The sequence below is a fragment of the Phascolarctos cinereus genome, unplaced genomic scaffold (assembly GCF_003287225.1).
Source record: "Phascolarctos cinereus isolate Bilbo 61053 unplaced genomic scaffold, phaCin_HiC Scaffold_3;HRSCAF=262, whole genome shotgun sequence".
In the NCBI taxonomy this organism is placed as follows: domain Eukaryota; kingdom Metazoa; phylum Chordata; class Mammalia; order Diprotodontia; family Phascolarctidae; genus Phascolarctos; species Phascolarctos cinereus.
The window spans coordinates 251,036,295-251,049,526 of NW_027555736.1; the positions used below are offsets into that span (position 1 = coordinate 251,036,295).

Here is a 13,232-nt window from a genome sequence, read left to right on the forward strand (position 1 = left end):
CAAAAACGAAAACCAGCCTAGTGCCTGACCTCCAGGGTTCCAGTCTTACTGGTGTGTATGTGACTTGTACACCAATTAGAGTACAGTAGATAAAGCACTGAGACTGAAGTTAGTAAGAGCTGAGTTCAATTTCAGCCTCAGAACTTATTAACTGTGTGACCAGGGGCGACACTTAGTTGCCTCCGTTTACTCAACTGTAAAATAGGAATTAAAACAGCACCTACTTGGTAGGGTGGTTATGAGAATCAAATGAAATAATATTTGTGAAGTGCTTAACAGTGCCTGGCGCCTAGTATGTGTTGTATAAAATGCTTATTCTCTCCTTCCCCAATAATAAGTGTAATCAAGGTAGAGTACAAGCAAGGAAGAAGTCCTGACATAGAAGTCCCCAAAATTAGGGGGTTGGAAGAATTCAAATCTCTGAGGTATTTTCCGGCTCTAACATTCTATGGCTCTATAGACATTAACACAGTGCCCCAGAAGCAGCCCGTCCAACCACCCCATGAAAACTTTGCTCTTTGTATAAGGAACCTCTCCTTGCCACCTGTCTTGCCCCTCTGAGGGACCATGGGAAACTAAAGGAATTCCCCCTTCTCCAGACCACAGGGTCTTGGGGAGAGGGTTCGGAGATGATATACTCCTTTGTAAGGGCCAGACTCGTGGTCTGAAGGGCATTAGGACCGTGAGGATCTCTTCCACTCTCCTTCTATCTCTTCCCCCCACCCCCTCCACCTCTCTCCTTTTTCTGCTCTGCAGGACTGAGCAGTGAGACAAGAGCTAAAACAAACAGCTGTGACTGAGAGAGCCAGCCAAAGCTCGAAGGGAACAGAAGACCCTATCCATACTGCCCCCCCTCCCCCGTTACACCATCCACCCTCTCCTCTCCTTCCCTCCCTCCCAACTCCCTCTACCCCCCCCCGCCCCTACTCACCCTAACCTAGCAAGCCACCTCTTCTCTAGTTTACTCCAGCTCCCAGACAGCACTGGGGTTCTCAACATGAGAAGGATCCGCGCTAATGCCATCGCAATCCTGACTGTCGCCTGGATCTTAGGCACTTTCTATTACTTATGGCAGGACAACAGATCCCATTCAGCATCCTCCAGCCGATCTCCTAGCAGCAGCGGAGGTGGCAGGAACGTACAGAGACCAGCTGGTAGGCTGGAACTCCACAGAGAAGACCGGACTATCCCCCTCATTGTGAGTAAGACCTGGTTGGCAAGAGGAGGAGAGACAAGAGCTGGGTCTCTCTCCTCCCTCCCCCTCTATGTTTATTCCATTCTCAGCTCCTCCCGCCGCCCCCCACCCCAGAATCGCTGAGAAACTGCATAGAGTGGGGCGGCCCCAGAGCGAGGTGCTATCCCGAGGGACAGCCGGGCCCCGTTTGACAAGAGAGCTAGTGTGGGCGGGGGCAGCTGCGAGCTTTGCCTGGACATCTTTGTATATATTGGAGAATTCCTGTCCGTTGTTATGGCAACATTTACAATGATGGAAAGGGGCTGGGCCTGCGGACGGGGAAGAAGGGAATTGTGTGTGATGTGTGTGTGTGTGTGTGTGTGTGTGTGTGTGTATTGGGGGCAGGGGGTGAGGGTGGCTCAAACTGCCACCGGTTTTGAAGGGAAAAGTGACAAGAGAATGGGGGTAGGGGTAGGAGGAGAATTGACGGCTGTAGAGAAAAGTGTCTTGTGAGTTTGGCGGGCCAGGCTTGCGCGGGTTGCTGCTGCTCGGGGTGAGGGATGTGGCAGCTCTCCCAGGCGCAGAGAGGAGGGAGGGGGAGACAGGGGGACGGACCGGGTGCAGCGCGCCTCCTTGGCCGCCGGCTGGATTTTGGCTGGGCCCGCTCTCAAGCTGTGGCTGCAATGGGGCGAGATCCGGTGGAGACCGCGGCAGACCGGGCCCTAGTCCGTAGGAGGAGACGGATGTTCTGTGCGTGAAGTTGGCTCCGGGCTCCAGCACCCTGGCGCAGAGGCCCTGCCAGACCGAGCGGTTAGATCGCAGCCAGGATGGCATCCCGCTAGCCGGCTTGGTTTGGGTCGCTAGGACGCTTGGAGCCCACAGTTCGCTTGTTTGCAGGACAGAGCCCTGCAAACTCGAGCATCCTTTTCTGGGTCCTTGTCCTCCCAAGCATTCCCAACTTTTCCCTGTTTCTGCAAAGAGACCTGATCCTCAACATTCTTCCTTCACCCAAGTGCTGTGTGTGTTGTGTGTGTGTGTGTGCGTGCGCGTGTATATGTGTTTAATGAGGAGGGTGGGAGGCTGAGGGTCTCTTCGTGCTTATCCGCCTTTCCTCCAGTCTCCCAGTTAGATGGAATTTCTGGCTTAGAGGACTTTGCATCCTCGACTCTCCGTGGCCTCTCCCGTCCTCCTCTGCGAAGCCTCTGGGGGCGCCCACGGGTTGCAGCAGTGTGTGTGTGTGTGTGTGTGTGTGTGTGTGTGTGTGTGTGTGTGTGTGTGTGTGGCCCCTCCACATGATTCACTCCACTGGAGGTCAGACCTGAAACGTCAAAGGAAACTTAGAAACAAAGCGGGGTCTAGGCTGGAGGTACTAGGCGGCGAGGGTGAGTCAGGACTTCGAGGGGATGCTGCCCTAGCTCAGCCTCCTCCGCCTGACGTAGCTCGAGGCCCTTTGTTAGTGCAAAGCTCTCAGTTGACCTGCTGGAGGGAGTCCATTGACTGCCTCGACCCCTTGGACTCCGTGGTTGGTGTGGTGTGCTGGAAGGCCAAGCACACTTGTGGAAAAAGCAGGATTTGCGGCCCCCTACCCCCACCCCCAGCCATTCCGAAGTTGTGGGCACCTTTAAGGCGCTTCCAGTTCGGGAGAAAGCTTTCAGACTCGAGAAGTAGAAGAAATGGGCTGGCCGGCTGGAGTGGGGGTGGGGATGGGGTTGGAGCAAAGAGTAGAACCAGAGAGATATGAAGGGAAAGTATCAGGAAGAGGTAGGGAAGGGAAGAACTAGAAATACGGCGAATCTGAGAAGAGCATTTGCTATAAAAGGAAGGGAAGAAAATTGGAAGGGGGATTCAAGAAATTTACCCGAAGCCCGAGGTTGAGGTGTCTCCCCTAGGGAACAGGAGGGACAATTAAAAAGTGCTTTGAGCGCCTTTCCTTTTCCACAGCTGCTGTAGGTGTTTTTCCATTTAAACAAATAATAGCAACCGAGATTTTGACTTGGGAGGCATGGTGGACAAGTACTCTGAACGTGATTCTCCCTTCATAGCTTAGTTCATCTGCTGTCTCTTCTGTGGGTGACTTGTTACCTCTCTGCGTCCCAGTTTTCATACCTGTAAAGTAAAACGATGCTAATGACGATAACCCTTATCTAGTCCTTGGAAAAAAGTTGCTAAAGGAAAAATTCTTCATTTTTAGGATCAAGGATAAACTCCAACAGAATGAACCAAAATAGCCCCCAAAGTGCACTAGAATCATCTGTCTACTCTAATTTTCTTGAACAACATTTGGATCTGCTCTTAAGCCCTGGAGGAGGGGGGAGGGGACACGACTCCTGATCTCTAGTTCTCTCAGCATACACTTTCCATCGGATACGATAAATAATATTAGTGAGTGATGTGCAGAGAGGAGGAAATGGACTAAAGAAGGAAAGAGAAAGAGAAATGTTTCATCCTTGCTGCTTAGGGTCCTGGGTCTGGGTCTTGATAAAATTCTTATTCTTTCAGATTTCCTGAATCTTGGGAGGATTGGCCTCTTATTCTTCACTTTGTCCTCACTCCCACCCCTACCCAATGCTTCTTTGAGTTTCCTCTGTCAGGGCAGCCTGATATCTTGCCCAAGTCCTGCTGAAAGTCCCTAGAGATGCTGTGCTGGATTTTTGATTTCGCCAGATTCCTTTTTAGGGAGGGATTTTCTCAAATTCCTATAGGTTAGGGTCAGCTTGGAGAAAGCCTTAAATATATTGTTATAAGATAGATATAGAGGGATGGTCTGGAAAGTGGGTTTTTAAAATCAGGTCATTGGAAATATGGTTGAGAGAAGGAGTCAAGGGAAGAGGGAGGCTGAATTTAAAGGAAATTGGAGAGCCTTCTCCAAGCAGTAATCTCTAATGTTCTCTGAATTCATTCATTCAGTCAATAAATATTTATAGCATTAATTGTCTATACCACTCTTTTGACACAGGTTATCATACTGCCTCATCACATCTCCTGTATTGTCTTGTTTTGCTGTTCAATTTCCATGGATAGAGACCATGTGTCCTATTTATTATTTATCTCACCAACTCCAGTTCTCTATGCACATAGCAATATTCAGCATTTGAGTTTTTTTAATTTTTTTATAAAGGAAACCAATTTTTGTTGAAATGCAGTCTTCTTTTTTTGTATTTATTTTTAGTTTTCAACATTCACTTCCACGAGATTTTAAGTTCCAAAATTTCTCCCCATCCTTCCCCTCCCCCCACCCCATGACAGCCATGCATTCTGATTCCCCTTCACCCAATCTGTTCTCCCTTCTATTACTCCCCTTCTCTTATTCAGCATTTGTTAAATTAATGGAATAATAAAGTCCCCAGAGACTTCACTTTCTTTGTCAAAGTGTGAAGTAGAGAATGAAAGTTGGAGTTAGAAACGGGGGCAAATAACAGGCAAATGTGAGATATTCACAGTAGGAGGGGAGGCTTTGGGTCAGTTAAATGAGATAGCAAGCACTCCTTGGTGTGCACCTTTGATGCCTCACTCTCCTTCTTCTCTGGCCCTCTAATCCATAGGCCATGTTACTCTGCTTTCCATTTCATGCCACCTTAGCCTGAGCTGATTTTATGAAGCACTTTTCTCTGCTTCTCCTAGAGCTGGGATCTTTGGAGTTAATCAAATATATAATACCAGCACTCTCTCTTGGTATTAACAAGCTCTCTTACAAGTTACAAATGCAGCAGAAATTTTCCTCCCTCTCTGAAGTTTGGAAACCATCTGATCTCATTCTCTCTGTTTCCAAGTTATTTCCCTGCCTAGTTAAGTTGAAATATTTTATGAGGATGTTTCAGACCTATTTACTGCCAGCTAATGGGGAGAGGCAGAGAAAATGTAGCAGAGTCATCATTGCCTTCCAGGAAGAAGTACAAAAATGTGCCAAATACCTAGGAAGAGAGAAAGCTTATCTTGTATCTCTTCTAGCTTCTAGCAAGGTACGTCATACAAAGTAGGTACTTAATAAAAGTTGAATAATAAATGAATGGATAAATAAGTCACTTGAATGTGCAACCTGTTTTTTTTTTTTTAACCTAATAGCGTGTTCCAGGAGTCTGGGTTCCCATTTTCTCTGTATAGTTCTTTTATATTAACTGGGCTATATAACCGCTGTCTGACTCAGTTTCCTCATTTGTAAAATGGAGGTAATAATAGCACCTACCTCCCAGGGTTATTGTGAGGATTAATGAGTTTAATATTTGTAAAGTGCCTAGCAGAGTACATGACACATAATGAGTGATTAATATATATTTGTTTTCCTCCCTCTGACCTCCACCCCACCCCCATGTGAAATTACTAACAAGATTTGGTGTCTATATGAGAGCCAAAGGGAGATACAGGGTTGTTTCTTTGGGGACAGTTCAAAATGTTATGGTATTTGGGACTTTGATGTAACATAATTTGCAAATTAATTAGGTAGCTAGATGGTGCAGCAGATAAAACAAAGGACTCTTGGAGTCAGGAAGACCTGAATCTTGCCTCAGACACTTAACTAATTGTATAAGCCTGGGCAAGTCACATAATCTCTCTATGACTCAGTTTCTTTATTTGTAAGATGGGTATGATAATAATAGCACCTGCCCCACAATGCTGTTGTTAACAGTAACATGATTTAACATATGTATGGTGCTTTGCAAACCTTGAAATGCCATCTAAATGCTAGTTATTATTATTATTATTATTATTATTATTATTATTATTATTATTATTAAATTATGGTATCTCTATGTTGGAAGGGACTCGAAAGTCACCTAGTCCCATCCATATCTGAGCAGGAACTCTTTTTACAATCCCTGAGAAGTGGTCACCTAGCCTCAGCTTGAAAAATCTCTAGTGATGTTGGGAAACTTGATACCAGTTGAAATCATTCCACTTTTGTATGGCTGTAATTGGTTGTTGTTTTTTTTCCTGATGAAATCTTAACCTCTGCAACTTCTATCCATGATTCTGTTCTGTTTGTGGGGTCACATAAAATACTTTCCCACATGGCAGTGCCTTGGAGAAAGCTATCACATTGCCCCTAAATCTTCTCTTCTCTGGGCTAAATGTCTCCATTCCTTCAACCATTCCTCAAATGGGGCATGATTTATAGACCCTTCCCCATTCTGACTCAACTCTTCTCAGGATTGGCACACTATCCTCAGGATAGGTCTGAATGTAATAACTATCATGGTCTGACCAGGGAAGAATACCCATGAGTACTTCTCTTGTCCTGAAACCTATAGTTTTAGTAATGTAGCTTAACCTTATACTAGTTTCATTAATTATCAAGTCATTTGATTGATACATACTAGGCTTATAGTGCACTAAACACTTGGGACTTTTTTTAGATGTGGAAATCATAAACCAGAACTGAAGTTCTGTCTTTTTATGGACTGGATTCAATCTTAGGGGTACCCCTTGAATGTCTTTTTTATTTGTGCTCCCTACTATGATTTCCTCTGAGAGCATCCTAATTTGAATTGTTTCATTCTCATCTATCATCTTCCATGGGAATATCAGAATATAGCTCATATTTGGGTCTGTATGAAAATGGTAAAAGGCCCTTCAGTTCCCATGCAAGCACTCAGGGTAATAACACATTAAATATAGGACAGGCCCAGGTCTAGTACTTTGTTAACACCAAGGGTTGTGTAGACTGTGAAATAAGGCTGGGAAGATTGGTTGGAGTTGGATTGTATAGACAATAGGAATACACTGAGCAGAGAAAGGACACAGTTCTATACATTAGAAATATGATTTTTGGCAGCCCTGCCTTTTGAGGCAAACTTATTTATTCATTCTAAAAGAAGTATCTGCATTTAGGAGCCAGACAATAATAACAAAAGTTTCCTGTGCTTCTGTTTATAAAATGCATTGTCTTATCTGATCCTTGCAACAACTCTGTAAGGTACAAGAGTGCAAATATTTGTATCCTCATTTTATAAGGCAGAGGCTCCCTTATTAAGAGGTAGAGCCAGGATTTGAACTTGGCTTCTGATTCCAAGTTCAGTGATCTTTCACCATGCCACACAGACATTCAGGAAAAAAAAAGTTATAGACTTGAGCTAAGGAAGGAACACAGAGGACGTTTGTCTTCTTTGGGAAATAGTAACTTTTAAAAGTAGTGTGTTATTAGTTTTTTAAGAGCTGTGCTGATTCCCTTCTTATTAAATGAAACAGAAATTTCAGCAACCCTTCTTACCCTATCCCTGCCTTCCACAAGCTTTGTTGTTGAACCTAGTGAGTTCTGGAAGATCCATGCTCTACAGAAATGTACCTCCAGAGTTTCAGTTTTGTAAGTTTCTAAGCTTTCAAACTAGGAATGTTTTAGTCATATAGGATTGAATCTACACAATGTGGGGGCACTTTGGAAGACTGTCTACTCTGGAATTTACCTTGATTTGTGAAGACTCAGTGTTTCATAGAATAGTGTTTCTTAGACTATCATTTTTAATAGTATTTTATTTTTTTCCAATTACATGTAAAGATAGTTTTCAACATTCATTTCTGTAGAATTTGGAGTTCCAAATTTTTCTCCCTCTCTCCCTTTTCTACTCCCTCCATAAGACAGCAAACAATCTGATAGAGGTTGTACATGTACATGTTAAACATATTTCTACATTAGTCACATTATGAAAGAAAGATCAGAACAAAAGTGAAAAACCATGAGAAAGAAAAAGAAGTGAAAGCAATATGCTTTAATCTGCATTCAGACTCCATAGTTCTTTCTTTGGATGTGGTTAGCATTTCCTATCACAAGTCTTTTGGAACCATCTCAGATCATTGCATTGCTGAGAAGAGCTAGGTCTATCATAGTTGATCATCTGACATTGTTGCTGTTACTGTGTACAATGTTCTCCTGGTTCTGTTTACCTCACTCAGCATCAGTTAACATAAGTATTTACAGGTTTTTCTAAAATCCACCTGCTCATCATTTCTTATAACACAATAGTATTCCATTGCATTCATATACCACAACTTGTTCAGCTATTCCCCAACTGATGGGTATCCCCTCATCTTCTAATTCTTTGTAACCACAAAAAGAGCTGCTATAAATATTTTTGTACGTGTGGGTCCTTTTCCATTTTTTATAATCTCTTTGGGATACAGACCTAGCAGTGGTATTGCTGGATCCAAGGGTTTGCACAGTCTTGCATCCCTAGTTAGATTAAAGTCCCTTAAAGGCAAGGACCACATCTTACAGCCTTTCATATCTTTAATAGTATCTAGCATCTTTCCAGGCATATAGTACATTCTCATCAGAATTAACAATAAAAGCAAAAATTCAGAAGAGCCAGTAAAGAAAGGGATCAAGGACACAAGTGAAATAGTAATCATCATCATTATAGTGGTATCAAAGTTTCAGAGAAGGCAGAAGGGGATAGGATCAAGGGCACATGTGGAAAGGTTAGCCTTAGCGAAAAGGTTCTTGCCATCACTTTTGAGGAAGGTGGGGAGGAGGCCAGATGGGTTAAGACAGAGAAGTTTTGTATAAAAAGAAGAGGAAATAAAAGAGCTTATGTTCAATGGCCTTGATCTGAGTAAAGTAGGAGATAAAGTCATCTGCTCAAAATGAGGGTTTGGGGTGAGCCAAGGATGGAGGTGCTAGGTGGCATAGTAGATAGAGTTAGAGCCTGAATCAGGAAGACTCGTCTTCTTGAGTTCAAATCCAACCTCAGACACTTCTTAGCTGTGTGACCCTGGACAAGTCACTTAACCCTGTTTGCCTCAGTTTCCTCTTGTATAAAATGAGCTGGTGAAGGAAATGGCAAACCAGTTCAGTATCTTTGCCAAGAAAACCCCACATGGGGTCATGAAGAGTCAGACATGACTGAAACAACTGAAGAACAACAGGGGTGAAGATGGATAAACAAGAAAAGTGAAAAAGTGAAAATGTTGTGAATAGGCTTATGGGGAATGGGATCTGCAGTCTCAAAAAAATGAAAAGGATTTCACTGCGACATTGAGATGCTTCCCCTCTACCACCACCACCTATCTCTAGAATGGCATGAATTTGTGGCAGAATTAATCATTAGAACTCAGGGACTTTTCCTAGTAGGGCTATGTTTCTCCCAAGCAGGATTAAAGAAGGAGGGTGGTGGGTGTTACAGTAGTATTGAAAACAGCTCCGTATTAGAGTTGAAAGATTTTAGGGTGTGCAAACAGTGGATTTTTTATTGGCTTTTTATAAGTTGTTCTGATAAACTAATTCTCACTAAAGTATTGATGGAAATAGAGAATTCACATTAAGGAGGCAGTATGGTACAGTGGAAAGAGCTCTTGTTCCAGAATCAGAGGATCGGGATTCAAATGCTGCCTCTTTCATGCACTACTTGTGCAAGTCACTTCAACACTCTTGATCTTAATTTCTTTATCTGCCAAAATGAAGAGCTTCCACTACAAGGTCTCTGAGTTTCCATTTCAACTCTAAATCTATGATCCTATTTTTAGTAGCTCATTGAAGTACAGTACTACCATTCGGGGTACTTTTCTTAAGTATAAATCTGTCATTGCAGGAAGGAAGAATTTCTTTTTCAATCTCAGTTTTCTGATATTCTCATGAATGACACAGAGTTTCACTGAAAGGATTCTGACACTTCTGGGATCTTGGGTATGTTGCCTTCCCCGCCCCCCCCTAAGATTAAACACTTAGTGTGTTTAGCTATCGAGTTCTTTCTTTTGATTATATAGTATACAATCTTTGATGAGTAACAGCACAGCTATAACTATTTTTGATCTTTTTGGATTAACTACCAATAATATTAAGCATTAATGCAACTAGATCAACATACTTTGTAATGATTCTGGTGCATAAAATGTCATAAATTTTCATTCAATCAGTCAAAGTTTTCATCAAAATTCTTTTTCTATTCATTCTTCTTCCCTTTCCCCCTCATATGGTCATCATTAGTGTGTATTTTATTCTCTTGGCTCTGCTTTCCCCCATATACTTGTAATTACAAAAAAACTAGAAGCATTATTTTTATATAGTTTTGTTTTTTATTCCTTTCACTGAAGGATGAAATTTATTTCAGAGCCATTACAGAAGCTATCTAAATCTCCCATAGGATCCTGTTCTTCCTTTTATTCCTGTCAGGCTTTCAAGAAAAGGGATCTCAAACTTTCCTTTATTCTCAGAACTAGACTTTTCTTTTTGGATGAAAGAATATATAAATGTTAAGTATAAATGTGATAAAGGGATATACAGATTCCCAGGAATACATATGTCCTGAAGAATATCAGAAGGAATATAGAGAAGCATTGGAAGATTTATTTGAATTAAATGCAGAGGAAAGAAAACAGAACCAAGGGAACAATATATATAATGACCACTGTAATGAAAAAGAAAACATTAAAAGACATCACAATTCTAATTAAATGCAATGACCAATCTTAGCTCCAGAAGAATGAAGATAAAACACATTTCTCTCCTCTTGGAAGAGAATTGGTGGGCTATAAATGTAAATTATTGCGAATGTCATCAGTTCTTCTGTTGATTTGTTTTGCTTAACTATTTTGCCTTCTTACAAGAGAAAGTTTGTAAGTTCATGAGTGTGTGTGTGTGTGTGTGTGTGTGTGTGTGTGTGTATCAAGGATAGAGGGAAAGTAAAAAGCAAGGAAAGGTGACATAAAAAGCAAGAAAAGCATCAATAAAAGGTTTGCAAAATTCCAAAACAAAACAAAAAGATTCTCTGAATAACTTGTACAGATAACTTAAAGACATTATAATTACATGGGCTCTTTGGCTGATTATTTAATTATTAAAATTTTATGACAAAAAAAATTGATTTAATGGTAGGGATTACAGCCAAATTAATTTCAAAGGGATTCTGTTTTTTAACTTATGACTCATTCTTAGTAGAGTCTTATAGTATTTGTCTACTTCTAAAGAAGTAGATAAGCATAGGCATGAAGCCTCATAGAGAATACTCATTTTTACACAGACAAAAATAATTGCCACATTCTATCTAATCCAAACTTTTAAATGATTTTAATCATGTTTAAAAAAAAAAAGAATAGTTCAAAGCTTCACTGGTGAATTCAATATGAAGTTTATACTCACATTTAAGGGATAACCACAAGCTTTTTATGCAATTTTATCTATTTTATAAAGTAGACAGATCAGATGTTTTGTTATTCCCCTCTTACAGATGAAGAAACTGAGGATCACACAAGTTAAGTCATTCACCCAAGATTATCTGTCTTACTAGGTAGCAGAGCAAAGATATCAGGTTTTTTGACTCCTTATTCACTTGGATTTCTACTACATTGTATTAAACTTTGATACAAAACTTGATATGAAAAATAATGAACATATAATTGATAAATTAGGATACTATTTTTGATGTTATTTGATATCTTGAAGTTTAGAAATTTCCCAAATGGAATGTTGGAAGGTTACTGCGATAAAGTATGTGATAAAGTATCCTTGTTCTCTTAGGTATCATAAATATGCAGACTGAAGAAGGGCAAAGCTTTGGAGCAGCAAGTGGGGGTTGGGAATTCCTTCCTTAATGCAGGAGAAATTCCCATGGATATGCATGGGAAATGGAATGGGAGATTGTGAAATGAGGCAAAAGTTGAATGACTGAAATGCTATCTGGGGGCTACATTGTGCAAAAGATGCTTTATTGCTGGTATATATCCATTATACCATGGACTGATAAATTAATCATTTAAAAACATATGGAGAGGCAGCTAGGTGGTGCAGTGGATAGAGCACCAGCCCTGAAGTCAGGAGTACCTGAATTCAAATCCGGTCTCAGACCAAACACTTGATACTTACTAGCTGTGTGACCCTGGGCAAGTCACTTAACCCCAAATGCCTCAAAAAAAAACCATATGGAGCACCTACCACATATAAAGCACTCTGCTAAGTGCTATAGATCCAAATGATAAAAGTGAGTTTATAATTGTATTAGGTATCATGCTGCCTCCCAGCTACATACACACACAAACACATGACAAGAGGCATCAAGGAATACTGGATAGAGGGATGGCCTTGGAGTCAAGAAGACCTTGATTTTAAACTTGCCTCTTCCACATATTAGGGCAACTAGGTCATGCAGTGGAAAGAATACTGGGCCTGGAGAAAGTAAGACCTGAATTCAAATAGAGCCTCAGATACTTAATAGCTGTGTGACCTTGGGCAAGTCACTTAACCCTGTTTGCCTCAGTTTCCTCATCCGTAAAATGAGCAGAAGGAAATTGAAAGCCACTCCAGTATCTTTGCCCAGAAAACCCCCAAATGAGGTCACAGAGAGTCAGACATGACTGAAATGACTAAACAATAATAACTGCCATACGGTAGTTATGGGACCGTGGGGAAGTTAATCAACCTTTCAGTTGCCCATGACAACTCTCTAAGACGGAAAATCATACACAGGTTGCCAGTCTGCATTGGTATATGGAGCTTCCATGTGTTCAATTTCCTGCACTAATAAAATTACAAGTCTGAACCAAAAAAAAAAAAATTCCACTATATGTATTTGTGGGTATGTGGTAGAGCATTCCTTTTTTTTTTTCCCATTATTTCTCTTGAATTTCTTGACCTTTTGTTCCTCTACATGGATTTTGCTGTTATTTTTTGCTAATGTAAAGTAATCTTCTTAGGTAACTTGATTGGTATGGCAAGTTGGTAATTTTATTGGTATGAATAAGTGAATTAATTTAGGTGGTATTGTTATCTTTATTATATTAGCATATCCTACATGAGCAATTAATATTTTTTCTAATATTTAAGTCTTTATTTTTTTTTTTAACATGTTTTGTAGTTGTATTCAGGTAGTTTTAACATTTGTCTCAGTAGATAGATTTCCAAATATTTGGTACATCATATAATTATTTTGAATGGAATTTCTCTTCTATCTTTTTTTGGTAGTATTCAGAAAAGCTAATTATTTATGTTAGCTTATTGTATACCCTGCTACTTTGCTGAAGTTATTGTTTCAGTTTTTTAGTTGAATCTTTAATGTACTCTAAATCAAATCTCATATAAAAAGTTGTAGTTTTGCTTTCTCTTTGTCTATGTGTATTCTACTAATTTCTGTTTCTT

The 13,232-nt window shown here is 40.7% G+C and overlaps 1 protein-coding gene across 1 annotated transcript in view; it reads left to right on the plus strand.

The window, feature by feature from the left end:
• Window positions 1-997: 997 nt before the first annotated feature.
• Window positions 998-13,232, plus strand: part of GALNT16 (polypeptide N-acetylgalactosaminyltransferase 16) — a 114,278-nt gene continuing 102,043 nt past the window's right edge. The window contains exon 1 of the mRNA XM_021004778.2: window positions 998-1,198. Within this exon, the coding sequence (XP_020860437.1) occupies window positions 998-1,198 (201 nt within the window). The remainder of the gene's footprint in view (window positions 1,199-13,232) is intronic.